The sequence below is a fragment of the Manduca sexta genome, chromosome 10, assembly GCF_014839805.1.
Source record: "Manduca sexta isolate Smith_Timp_Sample1 chromosome 10, JHU_Msex_v1.0, whole genome shotgun sequence".
Lineage (NCBI taxonomy): Eukaryota > Metazoa > Arthropoda > Insecta > Lepidoptera > Sphingidae > Manduca > Manduca sexta.
The window spans coordinates 11,263,432-11,278,729 of NC_051124.1; the positions used below are offsets into that span (position 1 = coordinate 11,263,432).

The window sequence follows — 15,298 nt, forward strand, 5'->3', positions numbered from 1 at the left end:
ACTTTAGGATCAAAATGTAGTGTTTGTAGAGTTAAGGCTTGTAAGTTGTAAAGTTAGGCCTTCCAGAGTTAATACCTTAGCTATACATGCGATCTGATAACTTAACAACAATGAAGACGTTTGTATTTCGATATTTATTTATTTATTTATTTATTTAAAAAATCCACAGCCCTTAATACTAGAGTGACACAATCTGATACACTTATCTTAAGGCCAATAACGGATTTACATTTTGTTTACACTTTTAAATAACAGGCAGTCAAAAGTGGGATAGTGTCTCTAGAGGAGCATATATGTGTGTGTACGTGTGTGCGTGTGTGCGTGTGTATGTGCGTGTGTGTGTGTGCGTGCGTGTACGTGTATTGTAAGGCTAAGCGGCGATAGCCTAGTTGGTTGTGGAACGGACTGCCGAGACGAATGTCCGCAGGTTCAAATCCCAAGGGCACACACCTCTCTAACTTTTCTCTAAAAATTGTGTGTGGATTTTTTTGTGAATTATCGCTTGCTTTAGCGGTGAAGGAAAACATCGTGAGGAAGCCTGCATACCTGAGAAATTCTCTATTAGGAATTTTCGAGGGTGTGTGAAGTCTACCAACCCGCCCTATGCCAGCGTGGTGGACTAAGGCCTATTCCCTCTCAGTAGTAGAGGAGGCCCGTGCCCAACAGTGGGACAGTATATTAATACAGGGCTGATATTATTTATTTTTATTATTGTAAGGCTTTATACCACACTTTAAATATAAAGTTTTTGGATAATCATGTTAATGCTCACCAAGCAATTACAAATCATATATGTCGGAGTGAAACTGTTTACTTGGTTATTTTTTTATATGACCGGTAAAGTATCACCGGTCTATATTTATTTTCCAGACAGTTATTCAATTATTGAAACACTTCTTTACTTCACTAACAATTTACTGCATAGCAACACTAGCGGAATACACAATGTGCTCGGTTCGAGCGTGAAACAAGACTGCTGAAGACTACTACAAGACTGCTACAAGACTGCTACAAGGCTGGTACAAGACTGAGCTCTCGGCGTTCGGCCGGTCCTTATATTCACAGCAGTCGACCTGCCTCCTTTTCTAATACTTCCTCGATGTAATGCTAGATGGCGCCACTATCGCTCCGGAAATTTACCAGTGCTGCGGCGACATATACGATATTTAATTTTTAATGGTATCCCAAGGTACAGATACGGTCTAGTTTGGGTACCCCTGGTAAATACTTTATTTTTGTTTTTAGAAATTTGTTTTGTTAAACTACTGTTTTTAACTGTAAAACACATTATGTAATTTTATTTTCAATTAAATCTTATTATTACTTATTACTTAATCAACCTACCAATAGCATAACAATTATTAATAACTAAATACCAAAGTAATAAACGAGAATCAAATATCACCGAATGTAATTATGGAATCTTACTTAATGTCAGAACATAAGCGATGCGTATCAACTAATTGGTGTGGTATTGTATGCCGTCTATTGTACGATAGAGGCTCCGACTGTCTAATACTCGAGTATTGTATCGTTAAATGTTCAGAATTCCAAATTAGACGCGAACATTTCCCACGAGGAACTTTATGAGCAGGCATACGTAGATATGAAGGATTTGATGGTGCTATATATGTAGTTTAGGGGTCTGCCAGACGTGTTTTCTCAGGACATGTTCTGTTTTTTTTTTATGTTTTGTGGTTTTAAACAGGCATGCCTCGTGTCCCCATAATATTTTTCTTATTTGGAGTTGGCAACCCTGGTAAAAAATATTATGCATGTAGCTTACTTTCTTGTGTGGTAATAAGTTTGTTACAATTCTTCGAAGCGTTCATTATGTAATGTATCATGGAATTTATTTAACCCCGAGTGGAACATTGTTTAAAGCTTCGATGGCTTAGTTGGGAGTAAAACACACTGCTGAGTCGAATGTACGCAGGTTCGAACCCAAGGCACCTATGACTTTTTAAAAATGTATACTTTGTGATTCATCGCTTGCTGTTACGATGAACGAAAATATCACGAGGAAATCTCCATACCTAAGCAGTTCTCCACTAGTATATCGATAGTATGTAAAGTCTGCCAACCCGCACTAGGCCACAGCACTTAGGCCTAAATTCTCTTAGTAGTAGAGGAGACCCGTACCTAACAGTGGGACAGTATAATATTAGTATATATCATTTTGTTTAAACTACACTAGGAAGATATCTCCATCTATATCTCAACAAACAAACATTGTATAAAGACTTGAAATATTTACGATAAATTACATAAAATCACATGTATTGACATTGTATCCGCCAAAAATCGTAACAACTCCATACTGCCGCGAAGAATACAGCCCAAAGGATAACAAAAGTAACATCTTGTTCGCATTTACGAGCAGCCGTACAATATTTAGCGCGGATGAGACGTAAGAAACACGTTTCGCTTACAATTTACATCGGAACCTCGAGATATTACGGCGGCCATCAAACAATAAAACATTTTAATATAACAAGCGGCCGTGAACGTCGCGCGCGCCTATAAAACGTTATGGCCTACTCTGCACTTAGGGTTGTCTATTGCATTAGTAGTTTAAAAAAAAAATAGTTCACAATTTGTACTTTCAAAGTAAAAAAATAATCATTTTTTTTACCTATTTTGTGAAATATTGTTTTGTGGTTCTCCGAATATGTACTATGACGACAGTTCATGACTATCGGGTGAAGTTATAGGAGATAACAGACGACTGTTTTTATGACTGCATCGGTGGCGTAGATGTACAAATTAAGGTACGACTGCAGTGCTGAGATCCTGGGTTCGATCTTCCGGTCGGGCACTGTTATTCGGCTTTTCAATTCAGTACCCGGAGTCTGAAATTTGTGTCCAATATGGCGATAGACTTGCCCTCTACGGCTGAATAAACACAGCAGAAAGTGGGTGCACCTGTTGCGCCTCTGCCTACTCCTTCGGATATAGAAGGCGTGAGTATATATGTGACAATAATTATAAACAGATCCATGACCTTTTGTTCAACATATCAATTATCCCACAGAGGTCATCGTTGCTCAAATACAGTTTTTCCACGAAAAATGATTGACGAAGAAACGATCGCGTGTGAGATTTTTTTTTTGCAAATTAATTGATGAGCGAATCTGTGAACTCATACAAGTACAGCATCCGAGTATCTGTTGATTGGTTCCAATGTTGGATGGTACTCCAATATTGAGTTGAGTATTGGTCTCGAGCAGCCAATGCAGCCCAGTCTTGAATTACAACTAATATTTTATTGGATTTTTAAATTATAGATTTTAACTTTGCACTTTAAGATTTAAATTATAGGTATTAAGGTATCGTTTCCTAGGAGCTTGCAGAGATTATATCAGGTGACACCGGGGCCGAAGCGTGATTGTCAAAACTAGACAGCGTTTTTTAATAATTACTTACCATAATATTGTGCTCTACGTTAATAAAAATAAGGTATATAGTTTATACATCTCTGGTATGACAGAGTCTGGTTAGGTGGGCATCGCTCTAATGTCTGCCCGCCGTCTGGCATTATGGCACCACTCTTGTGTTCCGATTTAAAGGATGTTGACACCAGTATAATTATTATACTATTGGCCATTATGAAACTTAACATCTTAACTCTTAGAGTGAAGAACGCAGTGGAGTTCCATACAGGTTTTTGTCATTCACACTTCTGTATGGTATTACGACTAGTTATAGGCGATCGAGTTATTATCAGTCGAACGACATGGTAGCCTCGTCATTCCACTGCAGCAAAAAAAGGACATGTCCGCAAACATGAATTGTAAAATACTTTTATCAAATTCCTTACATAATTCGACTTATTCTTCTTTCTATTCTCCTATAAAAAGCCTTCCTTATCCCCAAACGCGTTAATTACAATAATAAGTCTTACAACCTTTTCCACAGTAAGAAAGTTTCCACCATTGTCTCAGTCACAAGACAACCCTGTCAGCGTTACGGTGATTTATACAATGGCGGCATTATGATTTTAATTTGCGTCATCCCCGTGGGTATTATGTAAATGCGCGGCTGGCGCTACATGAGGTTTTCATTAGGTGATGTTCTCGGGCAGATTTATGAAGACGGCGCGGTGGGGCGCGTTTGAGACGAACGGGACGCGGTACTTCAAAATATATTTGGTGTTTATCAATTATTCGGTATAGTGATTTTGCAATTTAAGTCTTAAATAGGTATCTGTTCGAAGGGTTACGAAGCTTATTTCGTTTAGTGTTAACTGAGGTCGGAAATTAGCCAAGTCCTGGTTTCAGTGTAATTGAAATTTGATCAGGGCGTATAAATTTTTATTTGCAAATGGTGGGTGCACATATTACATCTAATTTAAATAATATTCAATCAGTTATATTTGTTTTTATCTAGCCAGAATAAATATTGTTTTGTTATATTTAAAAAATACTTATTTTACTCTATGAAATAAAACATAATTTCTCTCTACTATGTCTTTAGCCTAAAACTAATCATTAACGTCGCTAAACTTGTTACTCAACGCAAATACTCGTGTGTCAACATGTACATTCGAACTTAATTCACATTCATCGTAACACGAGAAACTTGTTCATAAACAACTCATACATTCAAACACGCCCATTGCAAATCTAAACACGCTAAAGATTCAACGGTAACCCGCCGCGTACGGTTAACTTTTCGCATTATTATTACGATACGTATTTGCAGCGAGCGTGAAATGCGGCGTGAAACTGAACGCGATCTGGCTAGCGGGCGCCGAGTCGGCGTGTTCGCCGTGACGGATTACACGCTCGATTAAACGTCTCACCTTAGTTGAATTCAATGGAGGTGAGCACGAGCCGGATTGCACGCCGCCCGCCGCCGCCCGCCCCACTTCGAGGTGACGGGACAAAGCGGTAATCCTCGGTTATGAAAAGCGTGCCCGTTGTGCCGATTATGATGGGCTGTAAGTGATTATATTTCTATTCTTTTTAATGCCTCGACTTTTTATATGTTTTGTGAAATTGTTCAATTATGGAAATGTCGTTTGGTGTACAAAATTTGTTTAGAATGTTTTATTTAAATGCTTGTTTAATGAGCTTCGTCCTACATGTTGACGTATAAAATGTATTGCCGTAAGGGTGAGAAAGTATATATTTTTATTTTATTAATTGTTTCTAAGGCAATGAAAATAATAATAATTAATAAGGCATAAAAATAATATTGTTCTATTACTATTTGTCATAATAGACTTCGCAATAGCCTACTTTGCCACCACTGAATTTTCCGTTCCTAGCCTTTATATACATATTTTTATTCACATAGTAAATAACTATATTTTGTGTTCTTACCAAATGTATATTCGACGTATATTCTACCCCATACCGTAGATTTTTGTGAAGAATAGACATATTATATGTCTATTCTTCACAAAAATAAAATTAAACTACTTTACTTCGCGCAAAGAAAAATAAATGTTTCAATTAAACCTAACGTGAGACGATTTGATTTTTTTAATTTGTTCCGTTATTTATGTGAGTGACTGTACAATTTTGAAGCTAATTAATAAGATAAGCAACCAGTGATCGTTTAAAACTCGCGACAAAATAAATTGATATTAAAGTACCACTACAATTACTTAGAGCTCTAAATTATCTTTTGGAAATAATCAAAAGTTCAAGTTTATCAAAAGTATGGGTAACGCTATAACACTTCGATTGGCTCTTATAATGATTGATGACTCCAATATTATCATCGCTGGACTTCAGACACAATTTACTATTAGTGCAATGACTATGCTAGAATACAGCAAGGGTCTTCAAACGTGTCCACTCTCCTTAACAGGTCATGCGGTAGGTACTCATAAAAGAGTTAAGAGGGTTGCTTGTTTTTTTTAATGAGGAGACCACTTGCCGGTTGTGGTATGTTGTCCCTCTATAAATAGTTGCAATACCAGAGAATTCCTAATTACATAAATCTACTTCTTCTGATGTATGGTAGTGAAAGCATGAAAGAAAAATAAAAGGAAGGAGAAGTGGTAGCGTTAGGAAGCATGTGTGGGATGACTATGAATGATAGTGTGCGGAAGACTACGGTGATGGACATGTGTGAAGTGACAGATGATGTAGTAACTAAAATTGGGAAGGGTATGCTAAGGTGGTTTGGGCATTTGGAGAGGATGGATGATAAGAGACTGACAAAGAGGATATATAAGGCGAATGTGGATGGAAGAGCCTGTTAGGGTCGAGCGCACCGAACCTTCGAATGTCAGCCATCTGACATTCTTAGTAAAGGCCAGGTCAAAAGTGTCCTGAACCAGCCGGTTTGCATTGCAGCCGCAATGCATGAAAAGATTGAGGTAGGTGGAGGAAGGGAGAGAAGTACAGCAGAATCCTGCAGTGGTAACCCATAGTATTTGCCTACCTCTATGGGATGGAGGCGTGATACTACGTATGTACCTACTGCATCCACCACCACCATCTCATCTATTTATGTGTTACTAGTTTTGGTTTGCTGCGCCGTGTGAAAGTTTTTCCGGGATGAAAAGTAGCTTATATCCTTCCCAGGGTCTTAAACTATGTCCATACTAAATGTCAACGAAATTAGTTCGGTACTTTTGAGTTTATTTATTGCTTTTAGACAGAAAGACAGATGCGGCGGGGGATTTTGTTTTATAATATGTAAGGATATAAGGCTGAAGAGTTTTGTTTGAACACCATTATCTCTGCAACTAGCGTTCCAGTTCTGAAAATTCTTTCAGTAAGAGGATGTTGGAATAGACCAAAGTGCTATAGGCTACTGTTGATCCCGGGAACAAGTTTTTTATCCGGGCAAAAGTCTTTAAGTTGGGCGGAACCGCGAGCGAGAGCTTGTATAGAAACAATTAGTACGTTGCATCTTTCTCAGAATCTACCAACTATACTGTATCAATAACTATGATTGATAAGATAATAGATATTTATTTACATTTCTGGAACAAATTTTACGAATATCTATATATTTTCTTATAGCTTTGAATGACGAGACGAGCTTGCCGCTCGCCCGTTGGTAAGCGATACGACCGCCCATAAACAGTAGAAACACCATCCAACACCTTGAATTACTAAGTATTGTTTTGTTTTCCACTGCGCACGCCATCCTAAGACATGAGATGTTAAGTCTTATTATGTCCACACTGGCTACAATTCTTCAAACCTTAACACGTCAAGGACTACACACTGCTGCTTGGCGGCAGTTCTCAGTGGCGAAGAGTGAAATTTTCCGAAGGGTGACCCAACACAGCATATAGGTACCAATATGCATAAATGAGGTCTGCAAATCGTTCTAATGATAATTAGATTTTACATAAATTACGAAAGGGAAGCCGGCAGAAATCGGGTTATACGGATCCTACGACACTGATATATGTAATGTTCCTTATGCTGTATACACCTACAGCCATCTGGTCCTGAGACAACGGTCAAATTTAGTTTTTTTTTTCTTTCTAAACGATATCCTTTCCCCGTTTCAAAAAGTCAAACAGGCCCGTTCCAAGCCGCACGCTTCGCTAGATGGTTGATAAACTTGCTGGCCTATCGGCTAGACCAAAGACCCCCCTCCCCGCAAACCCCTAAGACCTTGAGAGATACGGTGGCGAATCTAGGGCACAGATACACGGCCCACGTATCTAGATAGAGTTTGCGCTAAATAAATTCTAAACGTCAGCGATCAGTTGCGTTTTCAGCGCTGTTGTGTTGAGTGGGCTCGTGGATTTTTAAAGATATACATGGTGTTGTTTTAGTGTGATGTGAAAGTAAATTTGTTGTTTTTAATAAGATTTACGAGTTGAGAGCTAAGGTGCGATGGTTAGGTAGTGTGAGGCATGCGAAATGATGTTCACTGATTTAATGTGCGTCACAAATGTTTAATTTAATGTTTGTAAAATATTATGGTAACGAGGACTAAACCTGACTGCCTTAGAAACCGGTTGTTTCACAAGTTAATACTGCGCTTTATTCCAGTGCAATCGTGGCCATGAAGGCTTTAAAGTCTTCGAAACGTCAGGAGAAAATCATAATACAAAGACGTCTAACATTCGCGTAAACATAAGAAATCATTAAATACTACTGTAATACTGATAAAATATTTCAATTTTACGTAAACGCACTTCAAATAAAAAAACTTTTAATTTAAAGTCACACATTAATTTCCCGATGTAGGAATTGAAGTCACATCCTCACGATTTATAACCAATGGAGAGATTCAATGTACAAGCTATTGATCTCGTAAATGGTATACTAAAATAAAACTATCATAATAAATATGTTATGTTATATTTTAACTTCACAACAAACCCAACGAACTAGAGCCGAATATCGGATGAGCGAAATCATTCTTCGGGAAAATGTAATTGAGTAGAAAAACGATGTCTATAATCTACCGTCCCTAAACGAAACAGCATAAATTTTGAGAAAATAATATCACTGAATTTATAATTCTTTAATATTAAGTATTATCTATAACTCGGGGTTCTTAAAGCAAAGCAAAGTGAAGCAAAATGAAGAAGTAATTAAGGAGGCGAGCATAACTGTACTTGCAGTCCAGGGATATTTATCTCTTACCGGTCGACATACTTACAGGCATCTCTTTACTTACCATCATGGGCAGTGAAGCCCTTTAGCCGTGCCCACGATAAAAAAAAGGTATAACGATTGATCTGTTGATAAACCGAATAGATGAATGAATATACTCGTACATATTATACTATATAGTTTGAGACTGGTGTCTCAAATAGATAAGCTAGTGGAACATCAGGCTCTCAATTATAAGTTACTAGCTTTTGCCCGCGGCTCCGCCCGCGTTATAAAGTTTTTCAGGCTAAAGTTTTCCGTTATAAAAGTAGTAGTTTCCCGGGAGCCTATGTTCTTCCCAGGGTCTCAAACTGTCTCCATACCAAATTTCATCTTAATACGTTGAGTAGTTTTTGAGTTTAACACGTTCAGGCAGACAGATGCAGCGGGGGACTTTGTTTTATAATATATTTTTTAGAACTTTTTAAGAGGAACAATCCCGTCATACATCATTGTTGCATAACTTTAACCGTTTACGCAGCGCACGCAACGGCAGCTCTCACAACTAATATTTTGTCCTCGATTTGCAACATGTTTCGTGACTGTTCCACTCCTAGGGGTCATAGCGTGAGGATATATAGCCTATAGCACTCCAGGAACAAAGGGCTATCCAACACAAAAGATTTTTTCAGTTCAAACCGGTAGTTCCTGAGATTAGCCATTACTGCTTCGCTCCTATTGGTCATAGCGTGATGATATATAGCCTATAGCGCTCCACAAATAAAGGGCTATCCAACACAAAACGAATTTTTCAGTTGAAACCGGTAGTTCCTGAGATTAGACATTACTGCTCCGCTCCTATTGGTCATAGCGTGATGATATATAACTTTCAGCACTCCACAAACAAAGGACTATTCAACACAAAAATATTTTTTCAGTTTGAATCGGTAGTTTCTGAGATTAGCCATTATTGCTCCGCTCCTATTGGGTATAGCGTGATGATATATAGCCTATAGCACTCCACGAACAAAAGGCTATCCAACGCAAAAATATTTTTTCTGTTGGGACCGGTAGTTCCTGAGTTTAGCCATTACTGCTCCGCTCCTATTGGGTATAGCGTGATGATATATAGCCTATAGCACTCCACAAACAAAGGGCTATCCAACACAAAAAGAATTTTTCAGTTCGAACCGGTAGTTCCTGAGATAAGACAATACTGCTCCGCTCCTATTGGGTATAGCGTGATGATATATAGCCTATGGCACTCCACGAACAAAGGGCTATCCAACACAAAAATAATTTTTCAGTTCGAACCGGTAGTTCCTGAGATAAGACATTACTGCTCCGCTCCTATTGGGTATAGCGTGATGATATATAGCCTATAGCACTCCACGAACAAAGGGCTATCCAACGCAAAAAGAATTTTTCAGTTTGGACCGGTAGTTCCTGAGATTAGCGCGTTCAAACAAACAAACAAACAAACTCTTCAGCTTTATATAATAGTATAGATAGGTACATTTTATATTCTTGCAGAATCAAACGGAGCCTATATTTTAAGTTGGAACCCTAGAAAACTGCATATAATACCATGCAATAGTTTTTGCATATACAATAATACAGACAGACTTTGAGATAGACAAAACATCTAAAAACTCTTGTTTCCGCTTCTGTTATTCTAATAACGACCTTTCATATTAATTTTTCTTCTATATCTATAATGCCTGCTACAATTTTATTATATGTATAGTACAAAAGAGTATTCCTACAATGGTCACAGTTGGTCCAAATCCTATAGCTGTTTATCTCTCCGTGAGGCCGCAAGTGGCCGATTGTGGCGCATTTGGCCCCAGCTCAGATCTGATATGCCGAGGTGGCCGGCGCACGTGAGCAATGTATTCGCAAACATATCTCAAGATAAAATGTTTAGTGGGTGCTAGACCTCGCATGCAAGAGTGGAGGTACCATTTGTTTGTTTGTAGCACTAATGTGCATGCTTAGCATTAGGGATATTACGTCATTGGACATCACAGGACATATAGTATACTAGTAATATACTAGTTATCCAACGCCTATAGCCTAGTTGGGAATGGAACGGACTGCCGACAATTAACAATATGTTCACTGTAGAATCACATCTTATTCAAATATTAAAATAAGATCAAAAATATTTTATCATACCACTCCGCCGTCCTCTGATGGCCTCCACTAACTTCACCGGGTTGAACAATTTTAAACCAACAAGTTGAAGAGTTTGATGAAATTGTTCGAAGCGATAATAAAGCGTGAGCACCGTGAAATTGGAAATCTATAACTTCTGCTTACCCCAATAAGAGAAGATTAATATTGACTTATTACAAGCTAACCTTTTACCCTTTAGGAATTTTGTGGGTGTGTGAAGTCTTCTAATCTGCACTAGGCCAGCGTGGTGGACTAAGGCCTAATCCCTCTTAGTAGTAGAGAAAGCCCGTGCCCAGCAGTAGGACAGTATTATTAACTCAGTAAACAGTATTATAACTTTTAATTTAAGGCTGTATTCCACAGTCAATATATGTTATTAAGATTTTTTAATTGGAACAATTCAATTTATTCATTTTAATTATTTTTAATCTCCACTATACCTGGTATAATGATACATTAGTAATTTTAGAAACACAATTTTTTGGTATATATTATTTGCATGCAGTCTTCACCTATAATTACAATAGCACTTAGCTAGGCTGATCAATAATATTATGAGATACTACTATGTATCTGTGTACATTGTGTTGGTGATCAATAAAAAAAAATACTATCGGTATTAATCATCGTTCAACTAATCATTATTTTGCTACATTTTTACATTAATGGCTATAACCATGGCCTGGTTTTAAATGGAAAATATAGCTTGCGAGCATAGCGCGGGAATAAAAATTATTGTAACGATTACAAATATTAAATAAAGTTATCGCTTACAACGGTTATTGTCACGTAAAAGTTATGTAATAATAGTTTTTACTCACGGCTCATTCGCTTTAATCTTTCTACAGAAAATAAAAATTGTACCACATTTCAAATACATGAAAATACGTTCGCGGATTATAATCTTTCATACTATCTGACAACCCATCTGTACGTCAATGAAAGCCTCGTCAATATTAGTTAAGCCGTTCGAAACATAAGCTCTGAGAAACGAACAAAATTTATCGAGGTATTAGTAATACATGAATAACTGACATGTAATTCAAAATTACAAACAAACATCTTAATTTTATGTATATAGATTCGTATAATATTTGTATTAAACATGGTACATTTACAGTACGTTCGTGTAATGACGTCACGTGGCCCTTGATTAATACTTCTTGCAGATAATGCGGCAAACGTTCCGAAGGTACGTGGACGGTGAAACTTGTGGAGCATATTCAAATTCTATGGAGGATATGGTTGTGGAAATGTTGTGGGTATTTAAAAAATAATCGCTATTAATAATGATATCATTGATTTTAAAAAATATAAAGTGATTAAAAATACTATCATAAAATGTAGGGATTTCATTAGCTGGGATTTGAGTACGAATTGTTGAAAAATACACGATACAGTATTGGCAATGCAAACATAAAATATGATACTATTGTCTGTCTGTATCAGACATCAAATGTCTATGCCATTGTATTTAATATTCAGCACCTAACTGTCGCAAAACTTTTTGACCTCTCTATAGTTTAGGGAATAAATAAAGTTATATCTTACAAATTGTGTGAACGTTTTAAATTCAATGAAGGACCGTAAAAATGCAATAATGGTGCAAAACAGAGAGAGTGATTGTTTACTGGAACTGCTGGCATTATTGTGTGATCAGAAACCGACGAAGAAACGACATGGAAAGAAAGGTAAGAGATCGTTGAATTATAAACTAGTCGCCCTGAGAGACGTTGTTCTGGTCTAAAATGAGATAAAATATTAGAACCCAAGTACAGCGCCACCTACCGAGTCCAATTGTGAATCTAAAACATCAGGAGACCCACCAGTAAACACATTAAAAAATCATCAATATCGGTGAATGTGAAGTAATTCAACAATTTCATGAATCGGTATAGGAAGAGTTCACTATGTTTTTTTTATATTTATCCAAAAATAAATAAAACAATCAGCTGTTTACTGAATTCACATTTATCAAGTGCGAGAAGTTAAAATAGTCGTTAAGTTTTCTGAAACTTTCCAATTTTCTGAGCAATTTTCTTAATTTTTCTTTACGTACAAACAACGTATGAGAAAACTTTTAAAAGATTATTCCTGGATTCGCCTTTATCGTTCTCAAGTTACGGCGTGACCAAAGGAAATAAGTATATATTTTTTAATTTACATAAAAAAAAGAAGATAACACTGAAATACGAGACCACATGGCGATACGAATTTTTTTTTTTTTTATATATACCATTTCAATTGATCCGCATGTTGTCAGTGACCACCAATTCCTGATTAGTTTCCTTGTGAGAATGTTATTATGCGAAATAATTAATCATTAACAACTCGCGATGACTCACTCAATTTCCCAATAATACATTCCTACACCGGAATCGAACCCGGCGAATCACAATTCATTGTAACGCGGTATTATCATTGCTTCACGTAATTGTTGTGGGCGAGCGTTATCAGGCGATACGGCGCGGAGACAATGCGCTGATACCAACTGATAACAACCCAGTGCCCGAGCGAACGCCGCGTGTGTACTCACATAGAAATAGAACACCGACAAAAAATGAATTAAATTGTTTTTAATAAATAAATTCGAATAGTCCATAGTGATGTGACTCGATTGACAACTATCGATGTGCGAAAATGAGTGCGTTTTGGACCGAGTTTCTGAATGCCGCCGCGAGCCACCCGTGCCCGGCGGTGCCCGGGGACCTGCTGTCACCTTTCGACATCTACGGATCGGATTATTATCGTTAGTGATGTTTTGTTTTTGTCATCTGTTGTTTTGTTTTGTTCCACGACGCTGTCGATAGATGGCGGTGATATTAACATTTTCATTGCTTTGTTGATACTTAAACAATTTGTTTATACAAACACCAAGATAATTTTTGCGAAATCAGTTTACATTCACCCGTTATAATGATGGTATATTATAATATTAACAATGTTTAGTAACGCCATCTGTTATCTATAAACCGAAACTGATACACAAAAGCCCAATAACCTATCTAATGAGATTGAGATGATAGATGGAAATTCACCACATCAGCTAATCGAATTAGGATAATGCAATCTATATTAAGCCGCCATATTGGTAATAAACGGGTACATAGGCTCGCACACTAATTAGCCTGATCAAAGCGTATCGATGTGTACATTCGGCTTTAGCCGTTGCCGAATCCTCTTACGTTGTTTTTCTATTTGTAAACATACTGTTTTGTGATCGGTTCATTCGATTAGCACTCCTCGTGTGTTGTTTTTCTTTCGTGTAAACACTGATTAACATGCGGTTTAAATTTTTTAATATTCCGTATGTATTTATTATTAATTATATTACTGTTCTCCAACCTACTTTTCATGTACCTACTATAATTATCTCTGCACCACTAAGGTTGACTGGTAAAGAATGCCTAAGGCATTAAGTCTGCCTATATATATTTGTATATGAAGTACAAAATAAATACATAAAGAACGAGAATTGTATCATATTTTGTACGGTTTTGTAGTCCCCAGCTTAAAGGGAACTTGTATTAAAGCGATGAAAAATTAGATGCATAGGATGATTTGTGGTATTGTCTCTATATAGGTAAATGTAAAAATAGGTTTATACTGTGCAGTGTAATGTTTGATAAAGGATATTGTGTGTGTCGCCTTGATGCTTAGTATTTACGATCGAAACGTAAACGAGGGAAAACATAAATAAATCATCAACAAGCTTATACTGATAGGTCGATAATAAATTATTCCAATGTGTTGCTTTGTTACGAGTTTTCATTGTTTCGTATAATTCCATCAGTAGACAAGTAAAGAGCTTCAGATCAATAGTAATCAAACTCTGAACCACAAACGTTGTACACTACGTTCGTCAGGTCATGCTCAATGCTCGATAATTATACTGTCATAAACTTATAATGTTTCCACGGGACGCAATATTGCTTAGCGGTTGAAATAGACAAAACAGTGGCACCTTTAAAAACACTGGCACATTACACACCGGTTCACCTTATTAATGTTTTAATTGACCATTCCTTTTTGGCCGAAAATCTATGTACAATCAGCCACAAAACTAGTTAAACAAATTCGAAATTCGATTCGCCTTTAAACTTTTGTGTCCGTATCAACAATAGTTTTTACTACACTAAAATTTACTTCAAATAGTTTACTATGTTTTTAATTTTTTTAAATATTTGTTTAAGGAACGTGGTCGTAATTTCACGATCAACCTCATTCTTTATTTTAGATATAGAAAAATAATATGTTTATTGAAATTATTTTTTACTATTTAAAATTAAAAATTTCGTCGTATTAAATTTTAAAGGCCGAAATATCCATGCATATTAATTATTTTTACGTTTTTCCTTCAACTGCGAGAACTAATCACTAACTAGACGTGAATTTAAATTCTTTACTTGTCAATACTTGTTTAGTTATCCACATTAAAGGTGAAACAAAATGTATGAAAAATGGACCTTAAGCTATAACCTTAAACAGGCACGGGATAGTGACTCCACTACACCTGATGGTAAGTGGAGTGGGGTCCAATAGAATGTCGACTGACGAGAGATGGACACCCCACGGCAATTAATCAGTAGAAACGT

At 36.8% G+C, this 15,298-nt stretch overlaps 1 protein-coding gene across 4 annotated transcripts in view; it reads left to right on the plus strand.

The window, feature by feature from the left end:
• The window catches only part of LOC115441916 (atypical protein kinase C), a 243,989-nt gene that overhangs the window by 194,079 nt on the left and 34,612 nt on the right, over nt 1–15,298 (plus strand). Inside the window, exon 1 of one of the 4 annotated variants that reach the window (XM_037437259.1) lies at nt 12,228–12,394. The exons of 2 other annotated variants lie outside the window; for them this stretch is intronic. In XM_037437259.1, the coding sequence (XP_037293156.1) occupies nt 12,280–12,394 (115 nt within the window). In that variant the 5' untranslated portion in view covers nt 12,228–12,279. Of the gene's footprint in view, nt 1–12,227; nt 12,395–13,198; nt 13,453–15,298 lie in introns of those variants that run through there. One more of the 4 variants, XM_037437260.1, reaches the window with a different exon arrangement.